This window comes from Podarcis pityusensis (genome assembly GCF_964106645.2).
Source record: "Podarcis pityusensis genome assembly, chromosome: 7".
NCBI lineage: Eukaryota > Metazoa > Chordata > Lepidosauria > Squamata > Lacertidae > Podarcis > Podarcis pityusensis.
The window spans coordinates 61368177-61384862 of NC_138031.1; the positions used below are offsets into that span (position 1 = coordinate 61368177).

At 40.3% G+C, this 16686-nt stretch overlaps 1 protein-coding gene across 2 annotated transcripts in view; it reads left to right on the forward strand.

The window, feature by feature from the left end:
* The window catches only part of JARID2 (jumonji and AT-rich interaction domain containing 2), a 188483-nt gene that overhangs the window by 121405 nt on the left and 50392 nt on the right, over positions 1–16686 (forward strand). For both annotated transcript variants that reach the window (XM_081015274.1, XM_081015273.1), the window contains exon 4: positions 13443–13612. In XM_081015274.1, coding sequence (XP_080871400.1) covers positions 13443–13612 — 170 coding nt within the window. The remainder of the gene's footprint in view (positions 1–13442; positions 13613–16686) is intronic.

Sequence of the window (16686 nt, forward strand, 5' to 3'; positions counted from 1 at the left end):
TTGTTTAGTCGTCTTAGTCGTGTTTGACTCTCTGTGACCCCATGAACTAGAGCATGCCTTGGAAACCTCTTACTTTCTTCTCAGAGCTTCTCCTTTTTATGTCCATGGAATTTTCTTGGCAAAATACTGGAGTGGTTTGCCAGTTCCTTCTCCAGCTTAGTTGTGTAGCCCTCGCTTAATCATGTATGAAAAGAGCATTTCAGTCCAACACTGTGCTTCTGCACCCAAAGGTCAGACCATCTGTAGTACCCATATGCAGCTGAAATTACAGGGTCCAAATCACAGCATGACAGAAAAAGAGAGCAGAGTAGCAGCCACATTTGTACTCAAACTTGCCAGTGTTAGATATCTAATGTGCTTCAGGAGGTGGTACCTTCATGCACTACTAAATGTTTTCTTCACACCTCTAAAGAAGCAGAAGATCAAGAGTGCCTTTAAGCAACAGCACCATTCCCTCAGAAATGTGCCATCCTCCACGTTTCTAGGTCATGAATAACAACTCCCAGACAAGCCTTAACCCCAGCACATCTCTGTTTACAAATTAAGCACTGAAAGCAGAGTGTAATACTTCATACTCTCATTAGCTGAGTCAGCTTGGCAGGCAGCCTCCACTCCTGTATTTTTGTCTTCAAAGTCTGCAGTTCTTTTCGTCAGTCTCACTTTACTTGTAGATGTCTACAGTGGACTCGGCCATACAGCTGCAAATAAAATGTTTTAGGTGTGTTGGAAAGTGCACTATACAAATGTGACACTAGATGGCAATGGTGAGCTATGGAAAATTCCTTATATTTTTCAAAACATTTTTTAAAATGCATTTTCACAGCATTTTTTAATATGTTTTCAGATTCCACCAGTTGGCAAAGAAGTACTACTTTTGACCTTTAGCTGTAGTGTCCATCTGTCCTCACTATGTTGTTGTTGTTTATTAAACTTTCTATACCGCCCTTCATCTGAGGATCCCAGGCCAGTTTACAATCTAAAAGCCCAAAAATATATACCATATTAACCTAAAGATATGTGATAAAGGTGTCAAGCGCCTCCCTGGGGAGGGCATTCCACAAGCAGGGAGCCACTGCAGAAAAGGCCCAATCTCATGTTGTTGCCACGCCCCCCTTCTTTGCAGATGAGACACATGAAGAAGGGCCTCGGATAATGATTGCAGAGTCTGAGTCAGTTCATATGGGGAGAGGCAGTCCTTTTACAATATTGTAAAAGTCCAACATTTCACAGCAGGGGTAGGCAATCTAAGGCCCGTGGGCCGGATGCGGCCCAATCGCCTTCTCAATCCGGCCTGCGGTCGGTCCGGGAATCTGTGTTTTTACATGAGTAGAATGTGTCCTTTTATTTAAAATGCATCTCTGGGTTATTTGTGGGGCATAGGAATTCGTTCACCCCTCCCAAATATATATATATATATATATATATATATATATATATATATATATATTCCAGCCCACCACATGGTCTGAGGGATGGTGGACTTGCCCATGGCTGGAAAAGGTTGCTGACCCCTGTTTTACAGTATTGTTGAGAACTATATAGTCTAATCATAGCTGCATCTCTCTGAGAATTGAAAGTGTTTAGACTACTTTGATATATCCAGATGAGTTGCTAATTCATGTGTTGTCCAAGACAATTGTTGTACTCCCAATAGTAATGGGCAGGAAGAGGTTTCTGAATGCATTTTTGGAGATTGGATCGAGCTGTTGAATATGTGAGTCCCAATTCAGAAACAAGTTGTAAGCCGCAAAAGCATAGTTTTGAGTCCTTTCTGTCCTTTCAGAAGCGTAACTTCACTGAGCACGGGTCTCCCTGGCTGAGCTCTCTGACCATTGAACCACACTGCCTATTTACTTGGAGGCTTGAGTCTCACCTTTAAAGTAGCTTAGTTCTGCAATTCAGCATTCTCCCTACAGTGTTTAAAGGTATACATGCATAAATATGCTTAGCCTCACATGAGAATAGGAGTCTGGATTATTCTCCAGTTACATTGCTATAGCATATGTTTTGCTCTATGCAGAATGCTCTATATTAATAATCCTTCAAAGGAAAGTAGCAGTTTATGACTATGAAGTAGATATTCTAGATTGTGACCTTGATTGTACCATAACAAGTCTGTACAAATCTAGAATTACTCCATGTAGGATTGTTGCCTTTTTCTCCATAACTTTATAGGAAATACTGTTTGAGGGTGTCTTCATATTTTGTAAATAAAATGGAAGGAGCATAAATATAAATATTTTACCAGCATTTAGTCACTGCTGGAGTTTTCTATGGAAGCACTAAAATGGCACTTAATCAGAATAAAAGGTATATTTAAACAAAGGTCAACATTTTTTAAAACGGCATTTGAATCATGGTCTTAGTTTATTTGCGAGTAGTTGTTTGCATAAGTAAATGGAAAGCGTAATTTCCTGAAGTGGCAAAACTTTTATGCGAGACATTTATTACTAATAAGATGGTTTTGTTGCCAAAATGAGTCCAAATTGGATCTGATGATGGGATTTTAGGAAAGCTTGTTGAAGCCATTCTTCTGTGGTTTGTTTAGAAGCTGCTTTGACAAGCAATTTTATGGTTGGCATGTGCTTTCCTATTGAAAAAGAGGCGGGAACATTCTGAAGTTGAATCATGAAAATAAAAAGAACACTCAAGTAATGTTTTTGTGCCTATTGTATGTCCAAAGCATTTGAGCATCAACACTGTAGAGGCTTTTAAGAACATAATTTATTTTACTCCTGAATCTGCATTAATATGAGAGGTTGGATACTGACTGTTGCTCAGATTGAAGGTTTTGGATTATACCGTGCCAGTAACTGTTGGAATACTTGTACATTGAAATTTAGTTTTCAAACTGGGATTAGAATGCAAACACCATTTTTTAAATTCAAAGTTTCTGCTATTAATTTAACGATTACTTGAAAGTTTAACAAAAATGGCTGAGTCTCAGCAGATGTAATACTTCTTCCTGTTTAAAATTCTATCAAAATAGTCAGGAATTGATTGCTGCTGGATTGGAATCTTTCAGATAAATATTTTTTCTTTTCCCCATTTCTCAGAGAATACTAACACAGCTAACCAGTGGCAGAAAGGGAGAGGGGCTTGCATCAACTGACATTGGCTATGAGAGATTCAGTATGAAATGGAGCTACTTACACCTTTATAATAGTTGTATAAAAAGGCAAATTTTGGCTGGTGCAATTTCTCCTTCAATGGCAACACTATGAAAGCAGTGCCTAAAATGTGTACTTAGCTCAGTGTTTCATCAAATTGGGGGTGCGGTGTTGGCACAGTCATAGTCACTGCTGTCATTTGCAGTTACTGCATCTACACTGTCTTGGTCACTTTTGTGAGTCTGAACATTCGTGAATGAGTTGGAGTTGGGGATGAGCACTGAAGTCACCAAGTTTGTGGATCATTCCTGATTCCTCAGAATGGTGAGAATTTAAGTAAGCTACAGCCCTCCAAAGTTGTTGTTATTGTTGTTGTTGTTTAGTCATTTAGTCGTTTAGTCGTGTCCAACTCTTTGTGACCCCATGGACCAGAGCACGCCAGGCACTTCCACTGCCTTCCACAGTTTCATGTTGGTAGTTTCGAAAACACTGTCCAACCACCTCGTCCTCTGTCTGTCCCCTTCTTGTGCACGCAATCTTTCCCAACATCAGGGGCTTAGGATGCCCCTATTCCCTCAATCCCAATCTTCCTCTCATGAGCAGAAAGTCTGAAGGGAGGTTGTAAACATACTGTTCTCCCCATGATCAGGAAATCATGATCATTGTTCTCAAAAGTTGGAAGACTTCTAGGCATGTTCACCCCCAAAACATTTTGGGATCCTGCCCCTCACCCTTGGGATCCTTGAGGATGTGGATTTGGCATTGATGTTTAGATTAAACATTAGTGTAAAATTTCTTAAAATATGTGTATGCTACAGCAGAGGCTTGGTGTGAGATATTTAGTTTTATTTATGTATGTTTGTATCCTGCCTTTTATATCCTGCCTTTCTTCCTAGAAGCTATAGATAACTGTCCAGCATTTCCTTGGAAACATTAAAGGAAGGAGATTTCCAGAGGTTAGGCAGGTTACTTCATTGTCTTACATGTATAGGAAGGCTTTCCTAATATTTAATCTACCTTCCTGTAGCTGAGAGTGGTTGCTTTTGTTTGAGCTCTTTAGGTTTCAGACAGCAATTCTCTAACTGGTGGAACCAGAATACTTTGATTTGGGGTATATTAGACTTGAATCATTTTGTTTGACCTTTTGTTAAACATTACCTTGTGGACGCCAAGTACCTTTTACTGCTTACTTTAAAGGAGTTACTCTCAAAAGCCAATAAATTAATCATTGTAGCTCCTACTGTTTTTTACACACCCACACCCACACCCACACACACACACACACACACAGAGAGAGAGAGATAATGAATATAAATCAAGAAATGTTAACTGCAACACATAAGAAGCACTCCTATCTGGAGAGTCTAGTTTTAGGGAAGTAAAATTTCTTCAAATGCTCTTACTGATACTGCCGTGACTCCCTTAGATAAAATGGAAGTATGAACATTCCTACTGATTAAGTATTTTTTATACTCCAGAGTCTTCCATATTATGATCCATTATTTTGGAAAAGCAAAATTATGACAATTAAGTTTATAGTCTAGAGAATCTGGAAACAATTCATTCAGATGTTTGCATGCTTTTGAAGGACTAAACACAGCACTTTGCACAGTGATGTAATAGGCTATTACCAGGCCATGGCAAAATGCATGTCTGCTAGTCTGGATTGCCCTTTTGTTTTGTGCAAAATTGAGTAATTCCTGTGTAGTCATGTGTTCTCATATCTATCCACTGCTATATAAAGACCCTCAAAGACTGATTCGCCCTTATCCCCATCTCATTGTGCTGCCGCATATAGTTCTGTGTGAAACCACAGCCAGTCATAACCGTTAAAACTATATTTATATGATGCAGACTAACTTTGCTATGCTTTTTTGTTTTATCAGTTGTGTACTACACTATATGACTGCTAGTGCTAGGGTTTTTTCTGGTTTTAATACATGTTTTGGAAAAGCATATATATTAAGTTCCTTAATATATTAACAGGGGTTGCAGCCTTTTGTTTCTTGACCATGATTGCCATACAGTTTTGCCTTCCTTTTCTGATGGAATGTGAAGAAATTACTAGGACCCAGATGGTGGGAACCTATTAAAAGGACCAATGAGCTGCTGCAGATATCTGGTTTCTAGTATGCTGAGACTGCAGACAGTAACCTTCAGGAGAGGTTAAGCTGCCCTGAAGCAAACTGACCTTGTGACTTTTATCACTTCCTGTTGGCAGACAGGGAAAATTTACTCAAACGGATAGGAATTAATGAAGGAATTAATTGAACAGGAAGTCTTTCAACCCTGGAGAGGATGAATGTAATAACGTAGACAGCATTGCTGTTATTGTTGATCTCTGGCAGATTGGGGTGTGTGTGTGCGTGTGCACATTCATATGTGTGTATTTTGAGGAGCTGATACATGACAAGATTTATCTGTGCTTGCTGAAATTGAAAGCAGGCATAATAGAAGGGATGGAAATCCTCTTGTGGAAACCCAGCCCTGGTGTTTGTCTGTGCTTCTGTTTATGCTTTTTGGCCGTGCTGTTTTTCTAGAAAAAGAGGTGCTGGAACTCACCATGAACACTTCCTTCATTCTCTAAGAATGACAATGACATCCACCTGAGATGTGCTGTAACTGATTTCTGGCTGTAAAAAAACTCTGCTTTTTCGTAATGGGATTTGCAACATGGTCATGCGCCTATTTTATATATATAAATTTAAAAAAAAAATTAAAACAACATACTTTTATCCCACCTTTCTCTGGCAAGCAGGCACAAGGCGGTTTACATCTACCAACTAAAAACCATCTAAGAACAGAATAATTTAAAATGACAGTGGAATACCAGCTGTTTAAAACTATGACGAACAGACAGTAGCAATAAAATGAGTCTTACAAAGTTTCAATTTAAAAATGCCCACTTAAACAAAACTGCGTCAAGGAGCAAAAATACCTTTCTGGGGAGATAATTTCATAATTTGGTTCCCACAATCCAAGAGCTGCACTTTCTCTTTCTTGTTTTGTACCAAGCAAAACTCTGCTACTGGCGGATTGATTAGTAGGTTGCAGAAACTGAGCAAAGTTCTTAAACAGAGGTGGATGGAGGTGATTCCTGAGATAGCCTGGGCCCAGAACATTTAGACTTTGGAAGGCCAAAGCCAGTGCCTCAAATCGAACATGGAAACAAAGGGATAGGCAGCAGCAGCTGACACAAAACTACCATAAAATATTAGATCCAAATAACAGTCTAGCTCCCACATTCTGGACCCATTGGCATTTTTGGACTCTGTTTCATGGCCCCACCCAAGACCTGCTCATAGGTAGGGTAAGAGCAGGACAACAGTTGACTTGCACCTAGTGCCTGACTAGTGCCCTTATATGATTTCACCTGATATTCCTTCCTGAAAATGCTCTACCACCTATGCTGAGCAGACATAATCATAGCAGAAAAGTATGAACCCTTCACTGCCATCCACCACCAACGAGATGGACTGTAACCTGTGTTTGATTGAATTGGGTCTCTTTTGAGTCTTCTGCCATTTGCACTTTAGCCGTCTCCCAGCTTAAGTTCAGCCAGCTCCTCAAAAAATCAAGGAGAGGGTCCCTGCTACAAGACAGGCGAAGGATGTCTTAAGAGTAATTGAGTTAATTGTCCAGGTCACATCCAAATTCCAAAGGTCAAGCAGGCTACCAACAGGCCCACAGGTCATATCAGATGGGAAACCCCCAAGAAACATCAGGAAACTATCTGCCTCTATCAGCCTCCATATGCAGACCATTCTGATAGGCCAGGGTCAGCCCGTTTCTGCTCCCAAGCAATTTCCCCTCTTTTGTAGGCTTAGCATTCCCCCTTTCATATGCTGGAGTGCAGCTCCATGGAAACCTTTGGGAATAAAGGGGGAAAGGAGGAAAACAGTTATTCTCCCTTGTCCCTGATGGCACACTGCCCCTCCTTGCATCCATTACTTGTAGGCTGTATTTCACATGGTTGCTTTTTATATCGGGGCTTGTGGGACTGTCATGCCAAGTTTAAGATCAGATACCTTGGAGCACACTTGGAATCAATCATTTGGATACGTTCCAAGTGTGTGTGTTTACATTCTCATTTAGAATGTTGAAACTTCCATTTTTAAATTCAGTTTTATTTTATTGTTTATCATTGACATCGTTTGTGTGTGTGTGCACATGTGTGTGTGCGCGCGCATGTGCCTGGGCACACATTCCATTTGTACAATATTCTATTAGAAAAATAAAAAGTAACATCACTGAACATAGATGAATTAATCTAATAATGAGTAATAAACAGACAGACAGAATTGGGGGGAAACAAATAATAGTAAAGACTATTTTTTCAATCAATAGTAAAGACTGTTTCAGTCATACTAACTCAATAAATGGTTGAGATTTCCATGACGATGCTTTGGGAACATAATAAAGCTATAGTAATTCCTTTTATTAAAGATTTCTTAGTTTACAAAAATACGTGCATTGTCTCTTTTATCAAGTTGTGTTTTCTACAGATCAGTTTCATTTGTTGTGAGACATTAGTGTTGCATGCAGTATTAGGCTGGGAAGAAAAGAGGGGGAAAGAGGGGGATGGGGAACGGTGGGTGGGATGGGATGGTAATTCTTCTATTCTTCTGCTTAGTATATGTGTGGGGTTTTGTGTCAGCATCACTTGCATGGGTTCTCTTACTATTCGCTTGATGTATTTCCTTGGTGGTGAGAGAGGTGGTATAGTGGTTAGCATAGCTATAGCAATTCTGACTTCAGTTATATTTAGCTTCCCCAGGTTAAGATGAAACTGTTTAAAGTGGGCAGGCTTCTCAGACAACTGTGGGTACTTCAGCTGAAACCTGATGCTGTGTCTCAACTGGTGTTAGAGTAATTAAGTGAAACAAAATTCAATAAAGTCATTTTTCACAGTAGGTTCTCTCCTTGCTTTCCCCCCTTCTCTTTTACTGCCTCCCATCATGCACATGTTTCACAATGTGCCATTTACCAGACTAAATTTCAGGTCTTGTATTTCTATCAGGCTAAGCAATTTGTTTCCATCTACCATGGGTGCAGTCACAGAATTAAAAGACTCCTGCTTCTTGGGAGAAAAGCGATGACAAAACTAGACAGCATCTTTAAAAAGCAGAGACATCACCTTGCCGACAAAGGTCCGTATAGTTAAAGCTATGGTTTTCCCAGTAGTGATGTATGGAAGTGAGAGCTGGACCATAAAGAAGGCTGATCGCCAAAGAATTGATGCTTTTGAATTATGGTGCTGGAGGAGACTCTTGAGAGTCCCATGGACTGCAAGAAGATCAAACCTCTCCATTCTTAAGGAAATAAGCCCTGAGTGCTCACTGGAAGGACAGATCCTGAAGCTGAGGCTCCAGTACTTTGGCCACCTCATGAGAAGAGAAGACTACCTGGAAAAGACCCTGATGTTGGGAAAGATGGAGGGCACAAGGAGAAGGGGACGACAGAGTACAAGATGGTTGGAGAGTGTTTTCAAAGCTACCAACATGAGTTTGACCAAACTGCGGGAGGCAGTGGAAGACAGGAGTGCCTGGCGTGCTCTGGTCCATGGGGTCTCAAAGAGTCGGACACGACTAAACAACAACAACCATGGGTGCAAACTGTGGCCTTCCAGGTGTTGTTGTATTACAACATCCATCATCCCTGACCCATTGGCTATACTGGCCAAGCTGATTGGAGTTGGGAGTCCAACAGCACCGGGAGCGCCACAGGTTCATCACCCCTGCTTTAAACAATATTATTAAACTTGCAAGTTCTGTTATTTCTGTCACAGTGAAAGCACTCCAGGCCTCTGCTAAAACCTTGGTTGATCAGTGGTTTGTTGTGTAAATGTTCAGGCTGCTATTTGCCATCACCTTTGTGGCTGACATGAGTTACAATTCAGCGGTATAAAAGCACATTCTGAATGTTTTATCGCACTGAATGAAACCCAGAAACGGAACCCAGGATTGATCTGTGCAGACAGAACCAGGCTCAGCTTTCAGTGACTTAGGCAGTGGACTACAGGGTGTTAAGAGAAGTATCTTTACTTTCCATTATGGACAATCATCATGATTCCATCCTCAACGGACAGCCTTTTTTGATTCCCTGCTTCTGTCTGTTGTCTGTATTATCAGGTAGTAAAGGGAAAACATTACTTGAAGAAATGAAAAGAAAGCAGGTAGCAGACTCTTCAGCTACTTCTTAGAATAGTTTTATAGTTCATTGCAAGTAACCATTGCGTTTTAAGCTATTCTGTGGTACAAGGTTGGAGAGAGTGGTAAAAATGTACTAAATGTTTGTGAGTATACCCAATCCAAATTGAAAAATAGCTTTCACACAGCCACACTTAGAAACAACACAATATAGCCTAACTGTCAAATGACAAAGCAGCTACTGGGGTCTTTACTAGGAGATTGAAACTCTGCCTAAGCTCCATTACTAACCACTTATGTCCTGACCCTTTGAACTACGTTGCTAGATGGCTGCCACCTTTCTTCATCCTGTGTATATGTAGGTGTGGATGCTGGTCAGTTTCTGCACTGTAGTCAGCAGAAGCTGTGTGCTACTCCGGCGTATGGGTGCCTGCTAGTGACTAAACCATTTATGTTGTTATACGCTATAAATATCTTCATGGTACGAGAGCAGAGCTGATCCTGCAGCCTGATATAATTTCATAGTCCGAAGGCCACCAAAGAGGCCATTTTAATCATCCAAGCTAACCTCCTGTGCAGAATATATATTGGCTGAATTAGATCATCTATTTTAAATCATATTGTCTTGATAATTCCAGACTGTTGCAAAGGCTGTCCATATTTTCCGTCTGCATAGGATCTTGACTCTGGCGTTGAATCTGACTTCTTGAAAACATTGGTTTATATTTTTAATATGTTCAGAACACTTTCCATAAACTAGGCTGTGTCTCTCAATCATTCAGAAAGCAAATGTTTAAGGAAAGGATTTTCTATTTTCATAATTTCACGGCCCCATTTTCATTTCTCCAAGGATTTATTGATTTAAAGGGATACATAATTATAATGTAGGTGATTTTATAATGAGGATTTTTCAGAGTTTTGGTTCTGTGATGAGAAACTAGTGTGCTGGATGAGATTAATTGGTTTACATTACGCTTAGTAGAAGTGTAGGATTACTGTTTAAATGTATGATTTGTGCATTATAAAGTTTTTTTAAAAAACGGAATTGTTTAATAATTACTGATCACATATAATAAAAACTATTATGGTTTGTTTATATGATTGTTATTATTTCAGTGCCTCTGGAAAAGGTATTATTAAAATTTATTTTCAGTACCATTTTGAGTTCTTAATTTCTGTATTTTTGCATACTTTCCTAATCATTAAATTCTCCTGAAATTATTATACTCCTGCTTCATTGCTACCTGCTGCTTTCAACAGAAATTTATTGATAGTCCACAGACCTTCAAAGTCCAAAAACAACCTGGGGGGGGGGGAGGCCTGCATGCCAGTGGGTAGGTGGTGCCAGAGGCAAAATGTGGGTTAGCAGCAGATGTAATTCGTACCCTTTTAACGTAGGCTACATTCCAGGCACAAAAGTCAAGCATTTCTACACCCTCCTTCACACATCTCTATCCAGACAACCAAGAGGTATTATCCTAGTTCAAGGATACATGTCAGCAAGTCAGTAGCCGGGGGGGGGGGCACAGAGCAGGGCTGGCCTTGGGAAAAGGTGTGGTTGGGTTTAGGACAGAGGTATCTGAAGGCCCACTTTCTGCCTTATGAGCCTCCCAGCCAGCATTCCCTGAAATATTCTTGGATGGGACCAATGAGGAGCCTTTTCTGTAGCTGTGCCTAAGTTCTGGAACTACCTTCTGACAGAGGAATGTTGCCTCAGCAGTTCGAAAGCATGTCAAAGTGCAAGTAGATAAATAGGTACCGCTCCGGCGGGAAGGTAAACGGCGTTTCCGTGCGCTGCTCTGGTTTGCCAGAAGCGGCTTAGTCATGCTGGCCACATGACCCAGAAGCTTTACTCCGGCTCCCTCGGCCAATAAAGCGAGATGGGCGCCGCAACCCCAGAAACGGTCACGACTGGACCTAATGGTCAGGGGTCCCTTTACCTTTACCTTACAAGCTAGTAAAAACCTTCCTTTTTCAGCAGGCTTTTGTTTTTAGATGGCTGTTTCATTGTATTTGTTTTCATAGGCTTATTTGGAGGTGGAGACTTTTTTCTGCTGCTGTTTTCCTTTTTAGAGTGTTAATGTTTTTGTAATTGATACTTTGAATTTTATGTTTTCAGCCCCCTTGGGCTTCTTATGAGGAAAGGAGAGTACAAATGAAGAAATACCTCTCCCTGTATCAGCCTGTTCTGATCCTTAAGGGGAAATTAATCAGGCGGTGACATAAGATCAGGCCTTCTCAGTGGTGGTGCCCTGATCATGGAACACCCTCTTGCTTGAAGTTTGACTAGTCCCGCCATTGCCTATTTGCTTTGCCCTGTACCCAGACCTCTCTGGCTCCATCACAGTGGCACATTCTTTATGCTGGCAGGGTTGAGCTCTAATGCTTCTGTAATTCCTGGTGGGATTGAAGCTTTTGCCCCTTCCCCCTTTGCCTCTTGTCTTTCTCAATAGCCAATGTTTCACCTCTGTGATTCTTAGGTCTCTCTAGCACAAAACCAAAAGCACAAACCATAACCTTCCCAGATTCATCATCTGCTTCAAGACACAAAACATTATGTCTTAAATGGGAAACAGCTAGGGCATATTTTGTGCCCTAAGAGCCTTTCATTTCCCCCCTACCCCTCCTGGCCTTTATCCTCCTGTGCCAGGGGAACCTTGCATGTGTACTTGTGAGAAAATTGGTTATGCTGTGGAGAACTGTGGTTGATGCTTGATATAAAATGCAGTATTATGGGAAGGGAAAAAATGTGAACAAGCATGTGCTAATTCTCACTAAGGGTGTATGAAGGGACAATCTGGGAGTGTTTATGCAAATGACAGCAGCTTGGCGGGAAACCAGCAGAGCGTTCATTTTCGGCTGTTGAAATGACATGAACTTGGCATTGGTTTTAGAGATGCCGCAACTCTTACAAAACCAAAGGCGTTAGCTAGTCGAGGAGCGTAGACTCTGCAGTCATCCTGTAGCTAAGCAGGGACACATAATCCATTTGAATTGGGTGAGCTGTAAAGGGAATCTAGTTTGAAGGAAGGTCTTCTGTGGGCCAAAGGTGGCACAGAGGACATCGCCAAATTACCTGTGTATCTACCAGGATCTAATTATTCATATTCTGGATCAGTTCAAATGCATGGCAATATTTATCCATCATTAATGAACTGTCTTCCTGGGAACTTAACAAGATTGCCCCACTGTGAAGGTTCTGTGTCACTGTCATAGATAGGAACGGTTCTTGCATTACTTGAGTGACATAGTTGCTGCTTCCATCTGGCCATATCCTTGCCGCTCTGGTAATGTTCAAATAGGCAGTGCATTCAGTATGCCTGAATGATGTGGTATGGAAAGAAACCATGTTGTATGCCCTTCCAGAGTGGTCTCTGCATTTCAGATGATGCCACACTTTCACAGAATGCAGCCACATGGAATTATAGAAGATACAACCATGTGCTTTGAGCAGCTTGTCTTCTTAAGAGAGGTGTGATTTTTTTCTTCTTCTTCTCGCTGCTCATGTGTATTTGAAAGGGACAAGAGCCTAAAAGAGCATATGTTCACAGTGCAAATATAATGTGCAGCTCATGAATTTTGTACGTGCCCATTGTCTCAGAGTACAAAGAAAAAAATTGAAGGGGCTCTCAAAGGAGTTTATGAATCAATTGCCTATTCAGTGAAATACAGTGCTGCTATTGCTACAAAGATGGAAAAGCCCATGCCATAGGATCATCATCATCATCTAAAGAAAGTTTACTTTTTAAATATATATAACTATTGCATGTGTTCTGCTTTTGCCTAATATTTCTCATCCTTCTGACTTTTTTTCATTTGTTACCAAGTATTAAAAAATTAAGAGTTTTATATCTTCTCCATATAAAGATGGCTGTGATATTCACAAAGTATTAAAAATTGCTGTTTATTTGCAGTTTTAATTCTCCTTCTCCTAATGAAACCTCCCTTGATTATTGTAGAAGCTGTTTTACAGGGGTGGGGTTTCTTTTTCTTTAAAGCAACCTGATATTTCTGTGAGATTTATAACCAATTACAGTGCTCAAAAATATACAGAATTGGCATGTTTATGAGACGGCTATATTGGCATTAGCTTAAAATCTTGCCCTTCACATTGACTTAATTTTTGCTTCTCTTCAGCTGTCTTTCCTTCCTAATTGCATTTGTTTTCCTCTGTTTTTCTTAGGCCAAGGCTGCAAGCACAAAGAAAGTTTGCTCAGTCTCAGCCAAACAGTCCCAGCACAACTCCAATAAAGATAGTGGAGCCATTATTGCCCCCTCCAGCTACACAGATTTCTGACCTCTCCAAAAGGAAGCCCAAGACAGAAGATTTCCTTACATTTCTCTGCCTTCGAGGTAAGTGTGTCCCCTATCCCAGCATACCAATGTAGGGGGGAAAAGTACTTTTAAAATTTACACTCCAGAGACTCATTTCTTCCCCATTCCATAGTTCCAAAAGTGTTCGAAAAGAGGATTTTGGAAGAAGGGAAAGTTGGGGAAAGGGAAGAGGAAGAAGGTGGGGAAAATCTGTATTCCTCACTGCAGAGTGCACCTCTGCTTCTGACTTGGAAGCAGTATTATCTCATAGAATGTTTTCTGCAAATAATTTGATGAATTTTGCCCAAAATTTCCTCTCAGCCTTTAAATTCTGTCCGATGGCTGAGGACAGAATTCCATGTCATGTGCATATCCATGGAACAAAATCCTGACACCTGCATTTCCTAAGAGAAGAGCAGCCACTCAAGGAATTTTGAGTGGAGATGTGCAAGGTTGAGGTTTTTTAACTTCCCCCCCTGCTACGGATTGCCCCTGTTCCACATTGATCTTTCGCTGACTCCATCCCAAGTGTGAGGTTCTCAACATGTATTGAAGGCACAGAGGTTAAATTATGATATCTCCAAAAGGCATCTTTAAAATAAAGATTAAAAACCCATGGGGACTCTAAATCTGTTTTTGAGGGCAAATATATATTTGGAACTTTTTAGTTGGAGCAGAGAAAGATCTAAATGTTGGGGTTAAAGCACGAAAATTTACAATTTTCTTGCTGCTAAAGCTGCTTTTTTACACAGAGTTTAGTTAGCTAAGTGTACAACCCTCCAAAATAAGCATAAACATACCCTATAGCTATAGGGTTGGATCCAGAGTTTAGTTAGTCATTTATGTTCCATGATTTCAGTGGGTCTACTTGAAGCATTACTAAGCCTAGAATCCATCCCATAGTCTCTCCTACTGCATAGTTGATCAAGACCTTTTGCTAGGAGTGGGATTATAGTTAATGGATTATATAGTAGACATGCCTAAATCTTCCTTTACTGTACTAGCTAAATAGCAACTGGATCCCCTCTTATCAGAATAGAATTTAACTTCCAGATACATTTTCATTCAAGTTGGTTAACCCCAAAGAGTGCTGTTTTTCCTGAGTTGTGTATCACACAGATAGAGGATGTTTTGAGAATGGCAGCTAGTACTACCCAGCCACTGCTACATGAAACTACATGAAGAATTACAATTGACTTTCATTACTTCAGGGAATATAGAAGTGTGTGTGTGTGTGTGTGTGTGTGTGTGTGTGTGTGTGTTTTCTAACCATAATAACGAACAGGATGTAGCCAAATGGGTGGGGAATTCCGAGCACATCACTTTTAGAAAATCAATCTTTAAAATGGATTATTTAATTTACACTGAAGCACTTTTTTTATTTAGGTACGTTTGCATGCTTACTTTAACTTTAAAAATAGCCCCAAAAGTATGTTAGACTCATTTTTAAAATAGCATTTTTAAAGAACACGGTGTTAAAATGGTGACAGCCAGAAAGCAGCATGGTTTTTTTCCAGTCTTTTTTTTTTTAAAAAAATGCTAAGATACTTTGTCCTAAAAAGAGCTAGCAGAGTTTGTTAATATATCATAGTAAAGTTATTTTTTTAGTGTTTTTTGTTCTTATATTTATATGATTTGTTTTAACGTAATCACATGTTACAATCTAAAAGCTCTAGAGTGAGAAATCTTTGGCCCTCCAGATGTTACTGAACTACAGCTCTCTAGTTATTGGCATATGGGGGGGCAAAAGTTCCCCACATTTGGACTAGACTGTTTGATACTGAGTAGAACAAGGGCTGCACAGTGTTAGTGTGTGACCTCATGGAGAAGAGGAAGTTCCCCTGTGACAACACCATTTCTTCTGTTGAAGCCAAATGCAGAAGTCCCTCACCATCCCTTCTTAGTGTAAAGCAGAAGGGTAGAGACGAAAGCTCCAGTGCAGAATCAGGTTCCTCCTAGATAATGGTAGTGGTACAAGTCCAAGACTTGTAAAAATTGGGGAAATTATGAGCTACAATATTTATTTATTCATTCATTCATTCATAAAATGTATTACCTGTCTTTCACTATGAGGTCCCAGGTTGGGTTACAACAAACATAACTTTAAAACAAATAAATATAAATATAAAATAATCATAAAACTGTTCCAAAATGGAACAGAGGAGTGTAAATTCAGCAAAGGAGGCAGGTCGCAACCCCCCCCCCCCCCAAAAAAACCCCTAAGCAGACAGTAGTGCTGAATCGTGGGTTGCTGGGGTTCAGAAAGGCAAACTGAAGAATTCCTTTCCCCAGGCCCTTTCCAAATCAGGCCAAACCTCCTTGAAGTTGAGGCCTGGTTTCAGAAGACGCCTCATTCAGTGCCCTTGCCAGTTCTCTTTCTTGCCAGGCTCAGACTTACCAAGGCAGAATGGCTGGAGTGTTTTGTGTAACATTTGCATATGCTAGATGTAAATGTATATTTATAGATGCAAATTTAGAAGTAATCACTATAATTTAAATAGTAATAAAACTCATCTCCCCATAGTGAGAAAGACTATGATCAGGTGACCTATCTGGCTCCACAGAATAACAGGTGCTAATGAGTAACTGATGAGTAACTGCTCGTTTTTCTCACATTAAACTGGGTTTGGACCAGATAGAGGGCTATCCTCTGCAAAACAGGACATTAAGTTAGGCCTCATTAGTTACTGTTCAAATGAACATTAAAATTATATTAAGCACTTTGATTTCCAAGGATGTTAACAGTTTAATTCTGTGCTTATTTGACAACCCAACTGCCCTAAAACTTGGATGGCCCTCCTACCTTGCTTAACCTCTGAAAGGTCATGCAGCTTAAAGCATTGTATCCAACAGAACTGTACACAAAGAATTTCTCAAGCCCATCCACTCCCCATTCCTGTCCCCAAAAGGCCATAATAATAGCCTCCTTAGTAACACTAGGGTCTCAGGCTGCATTCATTTTGGGCACAGGTTAAACAAAGCTGAATAAGCACATTCCAAAGCAAACTACATGTTTACTGATGTGATCATGAAAAGGCTCCTTGAAAATGCAACCCAGGAGGAGAGGAATGGGCTCCTGCTTGCTTCATGGCCTCAGTTTGTCTGTGTGATAT